Here is a 19,295-nt window from a genome sequence, read left to right as displayed (position 1 = left end):
ATAAGTCATAAAAAAGATTCTTTACTTAATCTCCTAAGAATACAAATTATATTTTTACATAATTTCCGCGTTTGTTGTTCTCATATTCTATCTAGAGCCTCTAACATTATGACGCTATTACCACGTATTACCTGGGAAAATAAAACACATTAAATTACGACTGTAAATCTTAAGATTGTTAAATTTCATATAACGTAACTCACCACCATGCCAATATTGTTTTTTGTGCCATCTTTGCATTCTTCTATACTTTCATCGATCACCATATTCATGAATGGATCAAATCCGCGTAAAATACCGACAACGTGTCGTCCACCATTTAATTTTACTGCAAGAAATTTTACGTTAAACATGTAACATGTAAACAAAACATTAACAACCTTTATAACCTATAAATGTGATTATTTTATATTAATTAATGAATAATTGTTAAAACCTTACGAATAATTGTTAAAACCTAAACTTCACTTACGTGATAATCTCTTATCCATGTATCTACAATAAAACAACAGAATTATTTAACATCGTTTTATTAGGTTTATCTTTAGCGTGGATTCGTAGTAACATTGCTAACCAAATGATTTAACAGACTTACTTTTTGAGTTCAGGAGGATGTGCTTTACTCATTTTGAGTACTTGTTATGTTCTCAAATTAAAAAGCAATGCAGCAAATCTCCTAATTACGTAAAAAATGTGTGTATATTGTTTGTCCCGGCTTCACCCAACTTCGCCGGCTGCACAAACCAGTCAGTGTAAACTTACATATACTACAATCACAGGTTATACGGTACATACGTAGTAAGTATGTATATGATATGGTTGAATTGATAAAAAAGCATAAGAAAAAGTAATTAAACTTCTTCGAAAATTATTGGTTGGTATCCCCATCAATTTGTAATGACAACTGCTATTATCGTATCTCTTAATAAATATTTAACAAAACAGCGAATCAAGCGCCATTTTTCGTCGACGCTTGAAAACATGGAAACTGGAAAACGTAAATATTTCGTAAATTCTGTCAACTTAATGTCTAAAAATATACTTTGAAGGCATAGAGATGTTCAGCAGAATTTCCTGCGTGCATACCATACAAAAAAGTTTATTGTTAATAAAATCCAACTACAGATGATTCATGATGAATTTCTCATAAGCGACCACGTTCAAAGCGGCACAAATCATTTGCTCCTATAAATTCAAGATTAGCGCTATTTGTAACATGTGGCGCTCCTTGTGGTGAAATCTCGAAGCTCGCTTCGGAGGTCCGTACAGCGCCACTTGGCGTAGTGGCAAAACGCTCGAACTGTTCGCCAAATTGCCGACAGTCGGTTTTGGCTAACAGTTTGAGCATTTTGCCACTACATTGATTGGCGCTCGAACCAAACTTCATTTGTAATAAGTGGCGCTCCTTGTGGTGAAATCTCGAAGCTCACTTTGGGAGGGTCCATACAGCGCTAATTTGCGTAGTGGCAAAACGCTGAAACCGTCAGCCAAATTACCGCCCTACAAAAACAAAACGCCAAGTCTGATGGCGCCACTCACGATAAAATATTGAAACTGCTGGCCGACTACCGACTTGCAAAAACGGTTTCACCGTTGTGAAAATGAAACAAAGTGAACACTTAGAATTCATTGTCACAGACGAGGTATAATTAATTCTCAAATAATATAAAACATTAACAGGTAACTACAAACATCATGAAAAAAAGTACAATTTCTAGTCGAATCAAATTCTTAACATATACGTCTCAGTTTTATTTTTCCCTTTCGAATCGCGTTCACGAAAACACCGATTCACGGAAACCTCCGCTGTCCAGTTATTAGCATCGCGTGTTATTGTAATTGCGAAAAGATGATCTGGGAGAATTCCACGGATATCATTCCCGTTCGCGAGTCGAATCGTCGGCGAAGTACGTTCGAGGTGGCTGCGGGTCGCGTGTCGGCGAGAGTCATCCTAGCCAGCATGATCGCTCGTGGAAACATATGGTTTCCGTGCGCGGCGTCGAAGGGTTCTTCGAAAGCACTCGACAAAATATTCTCATGGCAATTCTCGGTACTTCTTTGCGACAAAATATTCACGAACATTCGCAGCTATCCAACAGGAACGTCGAAAAGATCCACGGGCTTTTAAATCTCCAATTTTCATTTTAACCCTAATTCCTTCACCTTCGTTTCAGGTCTTCGAGGATGAGAAATTGAACACGCAGCGCCGCTCGGGAGTTTCGCTGATTAACCCCTTAATGCACAGATTTTTTAAAAAGGCCGGCCAAAAAAAATAAATTTTTTTTAATGTAAAAAAACACAATTTAGAACGTTGTCTTGGCAAGACAATTACAAAAATACAAAAATATTTATACAATTTATACAATTGGTATGATTTCTAATTTTCAGAATATTACTATTATTATTATTGTTATTATTATTATTATTATTATTGTTATTATTGTTATTATTATTATTGTTGTTATTATTATCATTATTATTATTATTATTATATTTTATTTTACATTATATTTTAGTAAAATATATATTGAAAAATGAGCGAATCAGAATCTGAATATGAATACGCTGTCGGAAAGCGGCTCACAAGGAAGAGATAAGTCGTAAGTGTGATAAGTAGAAAAAGGATATATTTTATACTTGAATAAGTAAGTGTTATAGCTTACAATCCCATGCAAATGATAAATATCAATAAAACGATTGTTTTTTTTGTTGCTTTCAGATTGTTATTTTCAATTCTCGATTGCATTCGAGTGTGAAAAATTATAGCAACATAAAGTACAACGCCGCTCGAATTATCTCCAGTGTGCACAGTTTGTGGCCAGTTTAGCGCGCTCGAGTTAACTCGAGCGTGCACGTTAAGGGGTTAAAAGGAGCATGGAAAACGGAGCGGATATTCTGCAACCAAGCGAAGACCGCGAAAAAAGTGAGACGAGTTTCGATTCGACGCGGTTCTCCCTGTTTACATCGTTCGGGGGATATTTGCCTCGAAAAGCCGATCTTTGGGGGAGATTAGCGACTCGTTGAATTCGTCGGTGGCACATTTCTGGATATGGGCGCAGTTCCGTCTCCCCGAATACAGTAGTCCGGTGTAATCAGATCTAAAGACGTCCTCGTAAATTCCCACCCGCAGTCCTCTTATTATTATTATTGTTATACTATACGTAGGCGATCTTATGCGGGACGACGGACCGCGTTTTTCGATTTCCCCTACTATACTAGGACTGCGCGGCCGTCATGAGAAACCGAATTTCTCGTTCTCACGGAACATGTGGGCATACGTTCCCGACTAATTGGTCGTCAATGGCGGATTCGATCCTCCGGAGGATCGAATCCGCGCCGAATTCTCGTGAGAATCTGTGCCGAGGCCTCGTTCTCTACTTCGACCAGCCTCCACGCGGCCCATACTTAACCCCCGTGGTGTTCGGGGTCAACTTGGTCCACCGGCCAGCACATTTTAATCGTCGAACGTGTAAATTAACCCCTTAACGTGCACGCTCGAGTTAACTCGAGCGCGCTAAACTGGCCGAACTGTGCACACTCGAGATAATTCGAGCGGCGTTGTATTTTATGCTGCTATAATTTCTCACACTCGAATATAATCGAGAATTGAAAATAACAATGTGAAAGCAAAGAAAAAGAAATCGTTTTATTGATATTTATCATTTACATGGGATTGTAAGTTATAACACTTATTTATTCAAGAATAAAATATAGCCTTTTTCCGTGGAACAAAAGCGCAGTGTATCAAAATTCTCCACCAAAAGAAAAGTTGAATCAGGGCCGGTAACAAATGGAAACCTATGAGGATGTGGATTTGGTTGGATATTGCTTATCTACTTTTACCGATAAAAATATGTTTTTTTCCGAAATAGCAATTCGAAAAGAAAGATAAAAAAGTCGATGTACGTGTAACATTGCAATATTCGGCTCTTTTCTGCGATGTGGATCAAAATCCAAAATTAAAATAAAAATTTCGATTATTTTTGTATTCTTTTAATTTTTTTGCCAAGACAACGTTCTAAATTGTGTTTTTTTACATTAGAAAAAATTGATTATTTTTGGCCGGCCTTTTTCAAAAAAACTGTGCATTAAGGGGTTAATGACGAAGGCGACGGTGGTCGACGGTGGTTCATTGAGAACCGCTCGGCGAGACGGTGGGATTTTTACGGGATTGCTTTTTTTAATTTGGAAATTTCGAATGATTGCAGAACGCCGGAGATTTCGGAAACGAGGCATCATCGAGAGAAACACCCTATATGTGAATACGAACAGAGGCACGGCGACGGATGCGACTGCGCCGGGTTAATAAGGATGCGACGTCATCGGGCTGCGACGTTACATTTTCTCCTTTGAATCACGATCTCCGAATCCAGGACCGCGATTAAGCTGAACGTTAATTGCCAGCGACGATTAAGCGGGACTGCTGCGAAGCGGCTTGCCGGATAAAACCACTGAAAAATCGCGTCCAACGAGCCGACCTTCTGCGATCTACCTATTTATCGGCCTTCATTATAATTCGATTCGATTAACCCACTGCATTCTAGTGGCGACTCTGAGACGCCACCAAAAATATATTTTTTATATTTTTATATTATTATTATTATATTATATATAATAATATATATAGAATATATATAATAATATAATAGAATATATAATAATATATATATAGAATATATATAATAATATAATAGAATATATAATAATATATATAGAATATATTTAATAATATAATAGAATATATAATAATATATATAGAATATATTTAATAATATAATAGAATATATAATAATATATATATAATATATAATAATATTATATTATATATAATATAATATTTATACAATATACAATTTATATTTTTCAAAATCATTCTAAGAGCATCAGACACGTTTATATTTAGTAAAAATCTGTTAAAATTGCGTTGTACTTGCCAATAGGTTCAATTTCATACGCATAAATCGCAATAAATTGCATAAAATAGAAATACTGTGGATCAGAAATCGTGTTTCGGATTTCGATTTCAAATAGCTTCGACTGCAAAGGGTCGACCCTTTGTCGTACCCGAAACGTTGAAACGTTCTTGCTTCGTTCGAATCGATACATTGAAATTTATATCGCGCGCTGCGGTTGAAACGCTGGACGAAACGATCAGGCGAGTGGATTGGCTTATGCAAAAATATCTTAAAAATTAGACAGAAAAATCATTTCAACGATAATTCTTATAGTTTAATTTTTACGATCTTAATTCTTTGGTTGTACATAAGATTCCATTCGGCGAATTTAAATGTTCATTCAGAGGAACGCGGTCGTCCTACCGCCGGCCCTTTAAATGAAAGTGGCAAAGGGTTAATTGAATAGTTGATTTAATCGTAATGAAACGATGGAGGATCACTTCGTCCTCGTCCGCGGAAGGATTAAACACAGAGAGACCGGACACGCTCGCGGAATCACCTGTTGCGTTCGAAAGCTTCCGTGGTCTCCGTTAATTTTCCCGATAAAAGGTCACGGTCTCGCGTTTTCCACGAGCGTAGCAACCTGTTGCCGGGTTCGCCCTGAAAATTCGCTTCTCCGTAGGCACAATGGAGTCACTTGTGCCGGCCAACCCGTAGCCATTTAACCATACAGCTAGGCCCTAGCATCAATGTTCGAATAGACGTGCGCACCGAAATCTTTTGAAGGCTCATTGTGCCGTTCGTGGGGCGCAGTTCGACCAGCAGCTATCCCATCGCCGGGAACCATAAGTCTCACCCGCGTCGCCGATCTTCCTACGCTTTGATGCGTGAAATATACCACCATGATATAAAGTGACTAATGCGGACGATACGCGCCAGGTCTCACGCCGGCCTCGTGCATCGACTGCGGGACGTTTGCTATGGGGGTGCAGGGGACAGATGAAAGGAACAGGGTGGAACCAGACGTTTATTGTGATCTCCGTCGGGGAATCTCTCATGTGGGCACGCTAATTCGTAGGTATCGCCGTCATAATTGCGTCTACGCGGCACCTTTCGATCGTTACACTTCCGAAAACCGGCTACCGGGGGTGGCCGCTCGAAGATAACATCGGAACCCCCCCATTAAAACTGGACGTCCCTCGGGGAGATACGGGACGAATGAGTTTTTTAACCTATCGGAGAACCGTCGTTACGGATCTGCAACGAAATCGTTTAAGCGGGTAAAAAAAAGAATAGATTTTTTGTTTTCTTTTTTTGCATAAATCGATGGTACAGTGTGTCGAAAATCTGCCCTGTAAATTTTTTCAGTTGTAGTTTCTTACTGTATGGCCCTGGAGTAACGGACCGAAGACATCGAATTTTGAACTGTAAGTGCTGACAAATTTTAAACGCGTTTTTCTCGATGCAGTGTAAATTCTCCATAATTGACGCTCGGATTGTGCACAGAAATGGACGATTTGGGAAGAGGAGATACGATTATTAGTAATCTTGAAGACAAAATATGAAATTAATGTTTCGTTACATCTCCTTCAACTTGTATTACATTCGGCAATCGTTCCCGTATCATTTTATACGTTTTTAGTATGAATCGTTGATTGAAAAAGTAATTAATTTTTTGGAAACTATGAAGTGTCGAATTAACAGGAATGAACATACACGATTTAATCGTACAGTTAAGCTGTACGCACGTAAATTATTATAAATTGTTTATAATAGTTGACGAGTTGTAACCGTTAAATATCGCCGTTAAATTAGATTACTTTTTATCCAACTATGGTCTGCTATCATCCCAATATACACAGAGTAAAAAAATTCTCTCTAATTTATTATATTATATTATATTATTATATTCTCGAGCCTTGCGGCTCCGTTTTTATGGTTATTAACAATCGGTAACTATAAAAACGACCCATCTCCTCTTCCCAAATTGTCCATTTTTGTGTACAATCTTGAGCGTCAATTCGGGAGAATTTACTGTACCGTATTTTTTTTAAAGTGGGGGCGGAATAACTAAAAATCTAATCGACCAATCGACTCGAAACGAAGCTTACATTTTTCGTTACAACTTTGTGCAGGGATTGAACCTAAGATTAAATTTTATTTCTCATTTATGATACTTTTCAACGACGTTTTCAAGCTGAAATTGTACACCAAAACAAAAGAAAATTTGCTTGCAGACGTTAGAATTTGTTTAACTCGTCAAATTTGTTAATCAAAATAGGTTGAATCCCAGCTTAAATGATCTAACTTTAAGAAAATTTTTGATTCGTTGCGGTGTCCGTCGTAGATGCTGCACTGCCCGCCATCATCGAAGACGAGTATAAGACTGGATCACTATTTAATCAGAAATAACAAAAGTACGACTAACAAATTCTGTCCTCCATCTTGAAAGTTTCTCTTTACGCCTCCCAAAGTTCTAGAGCAATATAACTTTTAGATTTGTATAGAAAAATCCAATGAAAAACATTTAATTATTGCGTCGCGTTGCACGAGAATCAACCCTCGAAAGCTGCGACATTTCGTTACCGTTGACGACTGCTTTTTTCAAGTCTTTTAATCTGTCCCCGGGATTATTGCTCGCAGACGTTGCGAATCTTATCGCACCGTATTTCTTCATTTCCAGGGGAGGAACGTATAAAAATCGACGGCATCCCCTTCTCAAGGACGATATTGAATTGAAGAAACGGGCGACGAGGATCGAATAAAGCACGAGACCGCGGGATGCAAAAAAGCCTTGATCTTTCTGTCGTTCGGAAAACCGAATCCCGCGGTTTCCGAGTCGAAATAATATTTTGCTACACGTATCGTGGTGACTGTGCCCGGTTTGCTAGCCGCGAGAGGAACGCGAGCATGGCCGACGTGTAGCGGAGGTTCCCCGTCGCCTTCGCGCAATTACGTCCAATTGAACTAATTCAGTCCAATTGACGTTAACCGGCTCAATTGGTCGGCCCTGCTAGCGTGGCACTGCGGGCACACGGCTATACTATCCGGTTGGCATACCTACGACGTAAAAAAGAAGCAGAAAAAACCGGAGACAAAGGAGAAAAAGACGGAGGCTGTTTGCGCGCAAAAAGAATCGAACCCTTGAGAACCCTCCGCGGGGACCCCTTCGTTCCATTGCCGTCATTTCTCGATCTATATATATATATATATACGTATGCTTCTCCGGTGACGTACCGAAGCTTCACGAGTCAACGCCGGGGGATCCAATTTTGCTCGGCCCACGCTTCGAATCGAAGACGATTTCGCGAAACCTTTTTACCTTCGTGACGAAACTTCGTTCGACTGATCACGATTGAAAAACGTCCGCGAAATTGTTGCTGAAGTTCAACGGAGGGACGAACGTTCCTTCGGAATTCCATGGATGATAAATCATTCGCGAGGAAGCCGATCAGTCTCCGGTTCGAGCGTCGAGCTGATTTCGTGCCGGTAGGTTCTCGTCGTCCGAAAATAGATTTCCCTCTCTCTCTCTCTCTCTCTCTCTCGTTTTCCGTTTCTCACGCGGCGGCTTAATTGCTGAAGCGAATCCGGTGATAAGCGGAAAAACTGTCGACGCGTTCGCCATCGCGGGACGAAAATAAAACGTAGCGAAGCGGTCGCCGGAAACCTGCAACGTGCGAACTGCGGAATTCATTTTCAAATTCTCGAGCCGAAAGCAACAACGATATCGATAAATTCTCTGAACTATAGTCGGCAGACTCGTCTTCTGATACTTTTTGTCACGGCTGCGACGCGACAGAGAGAGATCAACCCCTAACGTCAACCATGCCCCTTCGCGTAAATTAATTCTGGTAAAAATACATCGTAGTAGACAGAGAGTCTCGTTACGTTATCCGCTAGTTAAAAATTGTTAAGGCGTTAAATAATACACGTCGAATCGATAGTTCCGTCGGGCAGAGCGAGGGATTCGCTCCGGTGGCGCGTTGCGGCCCCAGGCTTATTCTTTGGATGGCTGCTGGAAGGGAGGAAAACGAGCGTAAGTGCGTCGGTAGCGCAGTTTTTCGCCGGCGAAGGACAACGGGGTCGGAAGGGGGAATAGGTGGAGCCCAGGACCCGTTTTCTGCGCCCGAAGGTGGTGGGAGCGGATTCTATCGTGCCCGCTCCGGTCTTATCTTCCACCGTGTCTCCTCCCTCTCCGTTCGCTTCCGCGGGAGTGGGGGCTAATTATTCTGGCTTCTCTTTCCTCCCTCGACGACGGCCTTCCCCCTTTCTTCGCCGCCTTCCGCCATCTTTGCGCTCATAGAATCTGACGCGCGAGCAGAGATCTGTGCAACATTGCGCAATCGACGTCGGCGATCAATTCGAAAGAGCCGATCCACGAACGAGATCTCCGTTAGGGGCGCGAGTCGCTCGATCTCATCGCGGCTCGGGCACTCGCGACTCGGACGAACAATGTCAAGGACTCGCGAACGAACGTTGTAATATCTCTGATCCAGTGAGAACGAACACCGACGAATAAAATCGCATCCTGCGGACGCGCCAAGATCACTGGATCCCGCTAACAATTTCGCGGCGAGCGCGTACAAATTCGCGAACAGCGATATCGTTCGTTTCTTGCAGGAGAGAAAGGAACGTTGGCACTCGATGAACGAAATTCCTCAGGTTCCAGCAGCTCGGATGAACAGTCGGTTCGAGTTTCCCGCGCGAGTCGTCGGCTCCCAGGCCACGTGTTTCCTGTCGATCAGCTGGCGGGACACTTCGGTCACGGTCGGTCGTCGTCGCCTGCCGGAACCACGTGTCCGTCTGCTCGGTTGCCCGACGAACGCACTTCGTCGGGGCCTTCCTCGACGAAGACGGCCCGTTTCCAAAGGCGGCACCGCGGAACGGGACCGATCGCGAGAGGAAACGCGTCCGCGACGCCGGGAGCTCGAAGGGAGCCGCGGCGACGGTGGTTCCCGGGCAAGGGTCGAAGGGTACACAGGGTCGAAAGGAAAGTCGCGCGGAGGGTCAGCGCAGGAGGCGACCCGTTACTGCAGCCTGGCACCACCGGGCCTTCACTTATATCGTCTCTCGGCTAATAACGCTAGTAATGTGATATGATTAGCTTAGTTGAGTTCAGTTTAGTTCGTATTCGTTCAATTTAGTGGTTCGCCAGCAAAATCACATCGAGTTAAACCCATTTAGGCCAGTTAAGTTGCCGACTTCTCGCTCTTGCGCTCGGCCGGCGTCCTCGCGGTGCCGACCGGTTCCTGTGCCCGCGGATGTCCTGCGGCCGCCCGCATCCTCTCCACCCGAACCGGCTAGGGCGCCCCGAGATCCTCCGGTTCCTCGAAGCGGATCGGCTTCGACGCTAGTCTCGATGAGCCGCCGCGGACGACGTTGACCTAGGTCGGTGCTCGGTGCTCTTGGACGTCCAGTTTACAGATGTCTTTCTTATCGTTCAACGTCGACTCGGTTGGCTTCGAATATACGAGGATCGTCTCGTACTCGTTTCGTCCTCGATTCCGCAAGACGACGCATCTTCGTCGAATGTTTACGTTGAGACCGATAGGGCCTGTCGATCCGCGACAGGGTTCTCGTTCGACGCTCGCTCCGGTGGTTCTTCTCGCAGGGGAGAGACGAAAGTTATGCCTGAAGGTACAGAAAAATGTATCGTTTTAGCGCTAAACCTGCCAAGCCGGTCGAGATAACCGGCATTTGTATTTTAAAATTGTCCTGTAAAGAACCTTTCGCAGGAAATGATTGAACGAACTTCTCGATGCAAGTATTCGTTGCAATCAAAATTCTGGAAAGTCTAAATAAATTCGGTATTGTCATTCTTACAGGGCAACGCGCATCCGTCGCTTTTAACGCTCGGTAGCGTTAACAGGCCAATTTCTATATGTCTCGTCGAATCAAGGGTGAGACGGGATCCTCTTGGGCGCCGAAGCTTTCGCTGAAGACTGAGGGGACAGGTGAGAACGCATCGGTACCGACGACGGCGCGACGAAGCCTTGGGACGCGATCGTCGTCGTTATCGGAACAGATTCGTCGATTGGCTCGGGATGCAAAGAAGACGGAGCACCGAGGGGTCCAAGGTGAGGTCCGCTTATCGGGGAGGCGAGGTTGAGCCAGGAACGGCGGTCGTTCGCCGCGTTTCCCAGCGAGTCCGCCGATGCGGCTCGATTCCGGCGCGCCGTAAACAAAGCGATTAACCGGCGGAACGAGGAGGAAAGCCGCGGGAACCGGTGGCCACCGGTCGATCCTCCCCAGGGGACCGGATCGGAGCGGAAAAGACGGTCCCGAGGAGGGGGCCGAGGAGGGAAAGCGTCCGCGAGCCGCAATTAAATCAGCGCGCCGTGACAGCCGCGCGCGCTAATTACCGCCGATGAAATTAGCAGTTAATATACGCGTGTACACACGGAATGGGGGTAGTTTGATTGGGCCAATTCGAGGCAATTCCTGGCGATTGCTGGTTTCATTGAGCCTGCGCTTAAGAGCTCAGTGCCACGCTGCCGGTCAACGGACATGGATCTCTTGGAAAGTGTAGGTACCCTTACCTTTGCCGTCCTTCGCGTCGATCCGTTCGTGATCTACGGTGATCCGTGCCGATCGCCGGCCGCGATCCGACGCGGCGCCGGCTGATCTCGTCGCGATCGGTCCCCGGCGAAATCTCCGAGTGATTCCGGTGTCTTCCGGCCTGCGAGTGCTCAAAGGATAACGCCAGTGTGATAACGCCGGAGAGAAGATGATTCAGCGCCGAGGAATATCGCGGCGATCGTGCACCGTGCGATCTCGCGGATCGCGAGATCGAAGGATAGAGGCTCGCCGGTCGGGTTCAAGGACTTCTGGCTGAGCGACCTTCTCCCGACTCGATCTTTCCGAGTCGAAACGAGAGTGCTTCGAATCTTTGGAGCACCGGTGACCGTGTTCCCGAGGAACCAGAAGATCTCGGATACCATCGGTACGCCGAGGAATCGATGGTCGTGACCTAACGCGTTAACCTGCTACCTTTATCAGGATCAGGCTGTCCAGGTACGTACCGATTCGCTGTACCGTAGTCGAAAATACCGAGTGCCTGCGAGTCGCAACGGTGAACGTTCGAAGGTTCCATTCGAAGAGCGTCGCTTCGAGAATGATGGTCGTCGCGAGGAGACCGTGCTAAAGGGACGCGGTGTGAAATCGTGCAACCTCGAACTTTGAACTAGCCAATTTGAACCGGGTGTTCCGAGTGGAGCAGATCGGTCGATCGATCGGAAGATTCTCCTGGCAATCGTGAATGGCGAGGAAACCGCGGGAATCCGCGCGGATCGACGAGCGGTCGGTTCGAAGAACCGCGCGAAGGTCGAAAGGTCGCGAAACACGCGGATCCATGGCGGAGCTCGGATCCATCGTTTAATTTTCCCATCGGGATGGGACGCGGGCCGAGCTCGGCGGTGCCGACGGTCTCTGGTCGGTCCGGTTCCCACACGCCCCTCCACGTCGCGGCGTCTCGGCATCTCGGGCGTCCCGACGCTGATCTCCGCGGCGCGGCGGCGTTCTCCGGTGGGCCGGGGGGCGGTCGCATCGGTGACAAAACCCGGATCGTCTGTTTCGCTCGGATCGAGAAGAGCAGGAGGCAGCGGCGCACCGAAAACAGGGAAAAAGGCGACGGATGGAAGAGGAAAGGCGGGAGCTGGGAGGCGTCGCGGGTCGCGCGGGGTTCGGAAAGAGAGGAATAGGGAAAAAAAGGACGAGAGGGAGGATACGGGCGCCGAAAGGGCGAGAAAGAGAAAGAAAGAGGAAGAAAACGAGGCAGAGAGCGCGCACCGCGCCCGCATAAAACGGCCGTCCTCTCGCGGATCACGTCGAGGCGGCCAGTTGCCACAGGATTGGCTGGCTTCCATGTGTGGGGGCGGCCTGGCCGGCAACCCGTTGAAAATATAAGCGTGTGTGAGTGTCGGTTGATTAGCCAGAGTCAGAGGAGATCGTCGGTGGCGCGAGGATAGGCCGCTCTTCACGATCGAACACGCAGCCCGCTCAATAGAAACCGCGTCCCGGGACCACACGATCCATTCCGCGGCACACCGTCCTCCAAGGTCCTGGTTTTCCCTGTGTCCGCGGCAACACGCTCGTCTCGTCGCGTCTCGTCCCGTCTCGTCTCGTTTGGTCTCGTCTGGTCTCGTCTCGGGGCCAACGTTCGCAAACGCCGGTCGCTTAGTTAACTCCGGTTAAAACTAATCAAAATTAATCATAACCCGGGCAACAATTGATCGCAATTGGTCCGGATTCCATTACCGGTGCCGCTAACGCGATCAGCCGTACACGCGTGCTTTTTTGCATAATTGCCGCGGGACCGCCGCGGATCTGAATTCCTCGCGAGACAACCGGAGGACACCGTACAGAAGCGCCAGGAGGAATTTAACCGGTGAAACGGGCCTCGAGCGGAAACTGTGCCACGACACGACGAGGAAGTGTGCGGTTCGTGGATTATCCGCGGGAACACTGTGCCCGGTTCGACGAGAACTCGAGTGTCCAACGGAAAAGACCACCGTCGAGTGATCGTGCGAACTAGCATCACGAGTTGTCTCGTTTTCGTCGAGGAGCAGTCGAATCCGTTGAACGTCCTCCGGAGAGCCACCGGCGAACCATGGACGGGGGTCCTTTCGACGACCCGATCTTCTCCGACTTCGGCGGCCGGGGTGGCACAGGTGTTCACAGCATCCAGGTGATGCTGGGTCTGCACGGCGGTCATCACGGCGGCGATCTCATGCCCACCGGCGGTCATCTTCACAAGCTGGACTCCTCGAACAGTCCTCCGCCGCATCACCAGGCTTCGCACCATCATTTGCAACAGCAACAGCAGAAGGAGCTGAAGGAACTGGAGCTGGCCGGAATGTACGCGCCGCTTCCTCAGACGCAGGACGTCACCACCTCGACGTCGAGCGCCGCGACGCCGACCTCCACCACGCTCCAACAGGGGTTGCAGCTTGGCAACCCGCTCAAGAGGAAGCCGGAGGACCCGATGAACACCCTCGCGCCAGGTTCGTCAGCTTCTCTTTCGGGTTTCGATCGTAGAACCGGGAAACGAGGATAAATCATGTTTCGAATTCGTGTTGCAGTGAGCAGCGAGGCGCAGCCGGCTAAGAAAGACTCGAAGAAGAAGACCGACAACAACGGGATCAAAAAGAAGAAGACCAGGTACGGTCGTTCAACTTCAAACTAATATGCTGCTTACGATTGGCCGTGCCCCTTCGGACGACGTACTAAACTTCGAATCCGATCAATTGCAGGACCACGTTCACGGCGTATCAGCTGGACGAGCTGGAGAAAGCGTTCGAACGTGCACCGTACCCGGACGTGTTCGCCCGCGAGGAACTCGCGGTGAAGCTCGCGCTCTCCGAGTCCAGGGTTCAGGTTTGGTTTCAGAATCGACGCGCGAAATGGCGGAAGCGGGAACCGCCGCGCAAGACCGCCGGCTACATGGCCGCTGGATCGGCTAGTCCAGGCTTGTCAGGTAAATTCGATCGCGAAACTTTCGAATTGTTTACGTACTACCAGCCCTGGAAAAAAATATTCGACCGAAATATCATAAATGCGATTGTCGAACAAAGAATTTTGATGAACGGATTGGCTCGCTATCATGTGCACACAGACTCAAAGATAATTATAGAACGTGAAAAAAATACATTAGATCTAGATTTTGGAGTTACGATAGCTTTGTGCGCGAAGGATTGACGTTTCCTGGATATATGACAAGTTTTGCTCTTACATTTTCACCTTTATCGTGTATAATTACAATGCTAAACGCTCGGTGTGTTCGATGGAATGCTTCTTGCTAGACGCGCAAACATCCAAAGCGTTGAAAACTCGGAGAGTTCAATGTAGGCACAAGACAGCATGGCGTCGCATCACTGGTACCGGCCATAACAGGTGGCCCAGGGGCGAAACGCGCCGGGAACGAGGGTCTTGATCATCTTAGGACCGTTTGAATAACGAAATTGTTGTTATTGTTGTTCCAGGATCGTTCACCTCGCTGAACAACAGCTTGAACCCGTTCGCCTCGCCGACGACGGCAACGGCGCCGCCGGATGCTTGGACGTATACGCCGGCCTATGACCTAGCGCCTCATTTGAACCTGCTGAGTCCCTCGAATTCGCCGTATTCGACGTCGTTCGGCGGTCCAAGCAACAACGGAACAGCGTATTCGTACGCGACTATGCTGCCGCAGCACGACACCTCGTTGTTCTCGGCGCCGTCCGGCAACGCGATGCGGGTTCACCAGGACTACATGAACGCCGGGAACAGTCCGCCGCCGCCGTTGACCCGCAACGATTACCAGACGATGGTGACCGCCCACTCGCCACCCACGCACCTGGCCAACTCGATGTCCGAGGAGGACCATCAGCAGAACAAGCAGTTGGACTACGTGAGCGGACTGAGTCCGGCGGACAAGTACCAACACGAGCAGCCGGATTACACGCAGCAACAACAGCAACAGTCGCAACAGGACCAGAAGCAGGACTACGGTATGCATTCACCGCAAGGACGCCAAGGTCTGAAGGACCAAGTGATGGTGAAGAGTGAGCCGGCTAGCCAACAGAACTATGTGCAGCTGCCTCCTTTTCTGAACTGACTCGAAACCTCCGTTCTAGACTCGTTCTAGCTGAGCCTTGCCACTTCACCACGGGCCCTGATCAATGAACGGTTTTGGGACCAAGCTGTGGACAATCTCAAATAACCTTTATCTCGCAACACTGGAGTACACCATGAAGGACAGTACTCGTAGGAAACAGTCGAATATTCGGAGATAGGCACAGTCCTTCGTGAGATACTCCAACGTCGCGAGATCAAGAACACCCTGTATAAAGTGTTCCGATTTGCAATTGATTTTCATAGATAAGCAAGGAGTCGGGTCTGCTCCGCAAACATAGGCCCGCGAAAGACATACAGCTTTATACCAATCATAGTTTTCGTATTGATACAGGTCCTTCTTGGATCATAGGAATAGGATACGTGTTTCAACTTAACGCTCCCCCTCTCTCTTTCTTTCTTTCTCTCTTATCATCTTTTCTTTGATATTTGTAAATTAAATCGCATTAAGCTAGATGTATATTTATTTCCAATTTTTAATGGGTCGAACTAGAGAAGAACGTTTTTTAAAGCTTCCTGGATCTGTTCAAGAGTTTGTACTTTGAGGAAATTGGTGCAGATTTCATTTGATTGTGAAAGAGATATTCGAGTAATTCAGTCTTCGATTAGGAACTTTTTTAGTGTTTTTATAATGAATAGATCAAAATAAGAAATATCGGATAGTTGTAGGGATGAGCGCGTTAAATTAATTGGAGCATTCCAAGTGCCTTAAAAAAATAAGCTTAACGTGTATATGTGTTCTTATGGGATGAGTGTAACTGTATTCGGAAACTTCGATTTCCATTTCTTTTGTTCGATGGAAAATTGAATCGTGCCCAGCAAAATTGTAACATGCTGACGGTCTCTGATGTTATGCGTATTTTATGGTGATATTATTGTATATTAAAAACATATTGTGCGTGCGACATTTGTTAAAAAAGATATATATATATATATATCATGTGTTTGCATATCGTCCTACCCTTACTTCTTAGTCAGAATATTATTGAAAATAAATTATAAAAGTATGTAACAAATCGATTTTCAAGAAATACCATCACGAGAAATCTGCTACATTAATATTTCATTTGTGTACGAACATGATTTTGAATAAACCAACAAAAATTGATAAGATGTAAACAAAATTTCTGAGAATATCGCATGTTTTCTACCATTATAATAATCAAAGCTTTTTCATATATGGGTTGAATCCTTTATCAATCGTATTAACATTACATGAACATTCCTCTGAATTTTCAAGATTGGTTTCAAGATTTTCAGGATTGGTTTTGTTCGAGCTCTCCTCAGGATACAATATTTTCCAAACGGCATCGCCACTGAAATGATAAGATTTCTCTAACATGTACAAACATAATGCTAGGCGTTGACTATTTGTGTAGTCCGGTTTATTTCGTAAACTATATTCCTTGTCGACTGTTTCAATCATCTTCTTAACTGTGGACCTGTAATAAGAAATTGAATGCTTGATAAAAGATTGAACGAATCACTTGATAGTTGCGCCAAAATTTTTTTTTTTTTACTTCGTATTTTTATCTCCTTCACATAGCTTATCATATGCAAGTTTAGTATGTATGAACTTACAGTGGATAGAGTATGAGGTGAATATTAGGCAGTATGTCTTCCAGCGTGTAATTTTCTTTTAAGTAAATTATCATTTTGTACATAGCACTAAATGGTATGTTTTTCCAATGAGGATGTCTCGTTATAGAAGAGACACATTGCATTGCATCCTTTCCAAATGCTTCATTCAATAAGGATTGCAAATATTTCTTTCTAGCCACCCGAGGATGTGTCAATGGCTCGAGAGACCTGTACAGTTTTTCAATTTCAGTAAAATAAAATAATTTAATGCAAAAATAAAAGTTTTTCACACTTGTTGTGTAGCTGACCTATAAAAAATCTTTCTTGAAGAATAGATTGCATAAAAAGAAACCGAATTCATACGGTTCGTGTTTTCGAGAATATCAATTTTCTCCTTAGTAGAATTATATGCAATAATTAAATGCAATATCTTCGAACGATTCAACCACACACTAAGTTCAGGATGATTTGCAATTGTTTTGTACCTTTTCACAAATGAATCTTTTCCCATGCCTAGAATCTGTAAATTAGAATACACTGCATGTTCCTGTACATTAAATTCTTCAAAAAGAGCTCTGAGTGCCTTAATATTAGATACATCGTATTGCAAAAGACGTGGAAACTTTTTGACTAGATCAACCATGCTTGCTCCATGAATTTTTATATCCTCAAATTCATTCAAAAAATGATTTACATCATCTAGATGCAAGGTTAATAAGAAAGGATGCCTATCTAGCTGTAAACCAAACTCAATTAATGTCTAATCATTGTTTGTATTACTTCCATGCACAAAGAGATTGTACTTACAAAGTCCTTATCAATTTGAAATTTGGTTTTAAGAATGTCCACCAACCCAGTAAGTTGTCTGAAGCTTTGGTACTTGAATACAGCATTACTGAGAAGAGGTTTGTTGTATACTTTGAGGTAAAATGTTTTGTAATATGTCATAGTTAGTATGTAATAATCTGCTGTTTTGGCACGCCCTTGCAATTTTAATGCATTTGACGATAATGGAGACTTTCCAACACTGTTGAGCATGTTTTTTACTATATCAGTTTCTGGTGGCATTTTGTATCGTTGTTTAAATGATTTTAATGTTTTACGCATTGATGATGGAAACCTAGAATAAGAGACTAGTAAGTTATACATTTACATTGCGGTAAGATCCCAAACATTGTATGATACCCATAAATACGATCCAAAGATACAGTTTTAACACCAATTTCTTCAAGTAGTAGGATTCTATTAGTTAAGATTCTAGGCTCGAGTCTTAAGCAATCTATTAAGAAATTGGTATTCTGCATTTCCACTGCTAGATCCTAAAACACATATGTAAGGGAGACGTTATTAATGAAATGAAACTATACCAAACATACACTATGTAATATAATATCAAGTAGTATTGTGAAAAATTTAAACCTTAAGAGTTTTACAATTTTTAGTAATATTCTGTTCCGATAATGTATCGTAATTATAGTTTTTATCTCGAAGAATATTCTCCATGGTGTTATGGTCTAAACCCAACTGAGTAGTCAATATTTCACGAATATTACATTTTGTTGAATAAAACAATGACTGTTTGTAGCATGTTTCAACGAATGTTTTACAAATAAACAGTTTATACATCTTCTTTTTACAACAATTCACTCATCGGGCACAAATCAGCGCAAGAAAATCAAAGAAAATATTTAAATGAAGGTTATATTTTTTTCAAAACCTTATACATGTATTTTTGTATGCAAACATTATTAATAAATGATCCTATAACCAAACGATGAATTACACGGTAGACTCGTAGAATCAATCACACTTTGCAGTAAAACAGATTGATACTACATAAAACGCAAAAACCGAATTATATACACAACCCATGAACCCACAGTCACAGCATGCTCTAACCTAACTTAATGTACAAATGTTATAGTAGAATCTTCATGAACGTCATGAACACCACTATAAACCTTGTTACTTGAATTTAATGTAAACAAACGACATAACTTTCCGGTCCCCCTAATAGCACGATAAATAACATTGCATGCATCGACTCTATTTTAAAACGGAAACACCATTCGCATTCAACATCATAAAGCTATACGTGTGTAAACTGTAGACAAATTCTCTTAAAAAGAAATAGTATACAGAAGTTTCATTTTGCTATGATAATAGAAAGATAACAGGTAGGAGGATCGCTTTACTCAACGGACAAAT

General features: G+C 44.4%; 3 protein-coding genes and 1 long non-coding RNA gene across 5 annotated transcripts; 1 reads left to right on the top strand and 3 right to left on the bottom strand.

Moving 5' to 3' along the window:
* Position 1: 1 nt before the first annotated feature.
* On the bottom strand, positions 2 to 934 carry SNRPG (small nuclear ribonucleoprotein G). The gene is made up of 4 exons (XM_033485716.2): positions 596 to 934; positions 473 to 495; positions 204 to 328; positions 2 to 131 (listed from the first exon to the last, which is right to left on the bottom strand). Exons 1-4 carry the CDS (start codon positions 625 to 627, stop codon positions 81 to 83), a joined length of 231 nt encoding a protein of 76 aa, XP_033341607.1. The 5' UTR covers positions 628 to 934; the 3' UTR covers positions 2 to 80.
* Positions 935 to 1,625: 691 nt separating this feature from the next.
* On the bottom strand, positions 1,626 to 11,283 carry LOC143260600 (uncharacterized). Its single transcript, XR_013034886.1, has 2 exons — positions 10,719 to 11,283; positions 1,626 to 10,526 (listed from the first exon to the last, which is right to left on the bottom strand). It is a non-coding gene; the product is annotated as an uncharacterized LOC143260600 (long non-coding RNA).
* Positions 11,270 to 16,617, top strand: repo (homeobox domain-containing protein reversed polarity). The gene is made up of 4 exons (XM_033485677.2): positions 11,270 to 13,897; positions 13,976 to 14,054; positions 14,147 to 14,370; positions 14,876 to 16,617. The coding sequence occupies exons 1-4, from the start codon at positions 13,504 to 13,506 to the stop codon at positions 15,487 to 15,489; spliced, it is 1,311 nt and encodes a 436-aa protein (XP_033341568.1). The 5' UTR covers positions 11,270 to 13,503; the 3' UTR covers positions 15,490 to 16,617.
* Positions 16,553 to 19,182, bottom strand: mTerf5 (mitochondrial transcription termination factor 5). Of its 2 annotated transcripts, none has more exons than XM_033485675.2 (6): positions 18,507 to 19,182; positions 18,273 to 18,406; positions 17,895 to 18,207; positions 17,396 to 17,823; positions 17,088 to 17,315; positions 16,553 to 16,948 (listed from the first exon to the last, which is right to left on the bottom strand). In XM_033485675.2, the coding sequence occupies exons 1-6, from the start codon at positions 18,711 to 18,713 to the stop codon at positions 16,669 to 16,671; spliced, it is 1,590 nt and encodes a 529-aa protein (XP_033341566.2). In that variant the 5' UTR covers positions 18,714 to 19,182; the 3' UTR covers positions 16,553 to 16,668. The 2 variants fall into 2 exon arrangements, with proteins under 2 accessions (XP_033341566.2, XP_033341567.2); XM_033485676.2 differs by having other exon boundaries at positions 17,573 to 17,823; positions 18,507 to 19,154.
* Positions 19,183 to 19,295: the final 113 nt, after the last annotated feature.

The sequence above is a fragment of the Megalopta genalis genome, chromosome 15, assembly GCF_051020955.1.
Source record: "Megalopta genalis isolate 19385.01 chromosome 15, iyMegGena1_principal, whole genome shotgun sequence".
In the NCBI taxonomy this organism is placed as follows: domain Eukaryota; kingdom Metazoa; phylum Arthropoda; class Insecta; order Hymenoptera; family Halictidae; genus Megalopta; species Megalopta genalis.
The sequence above is the reverse complement of the archived record's forward strand: the minus strand, read 5'-3'. Positions and strand labels throughout refer to the sequence as shown.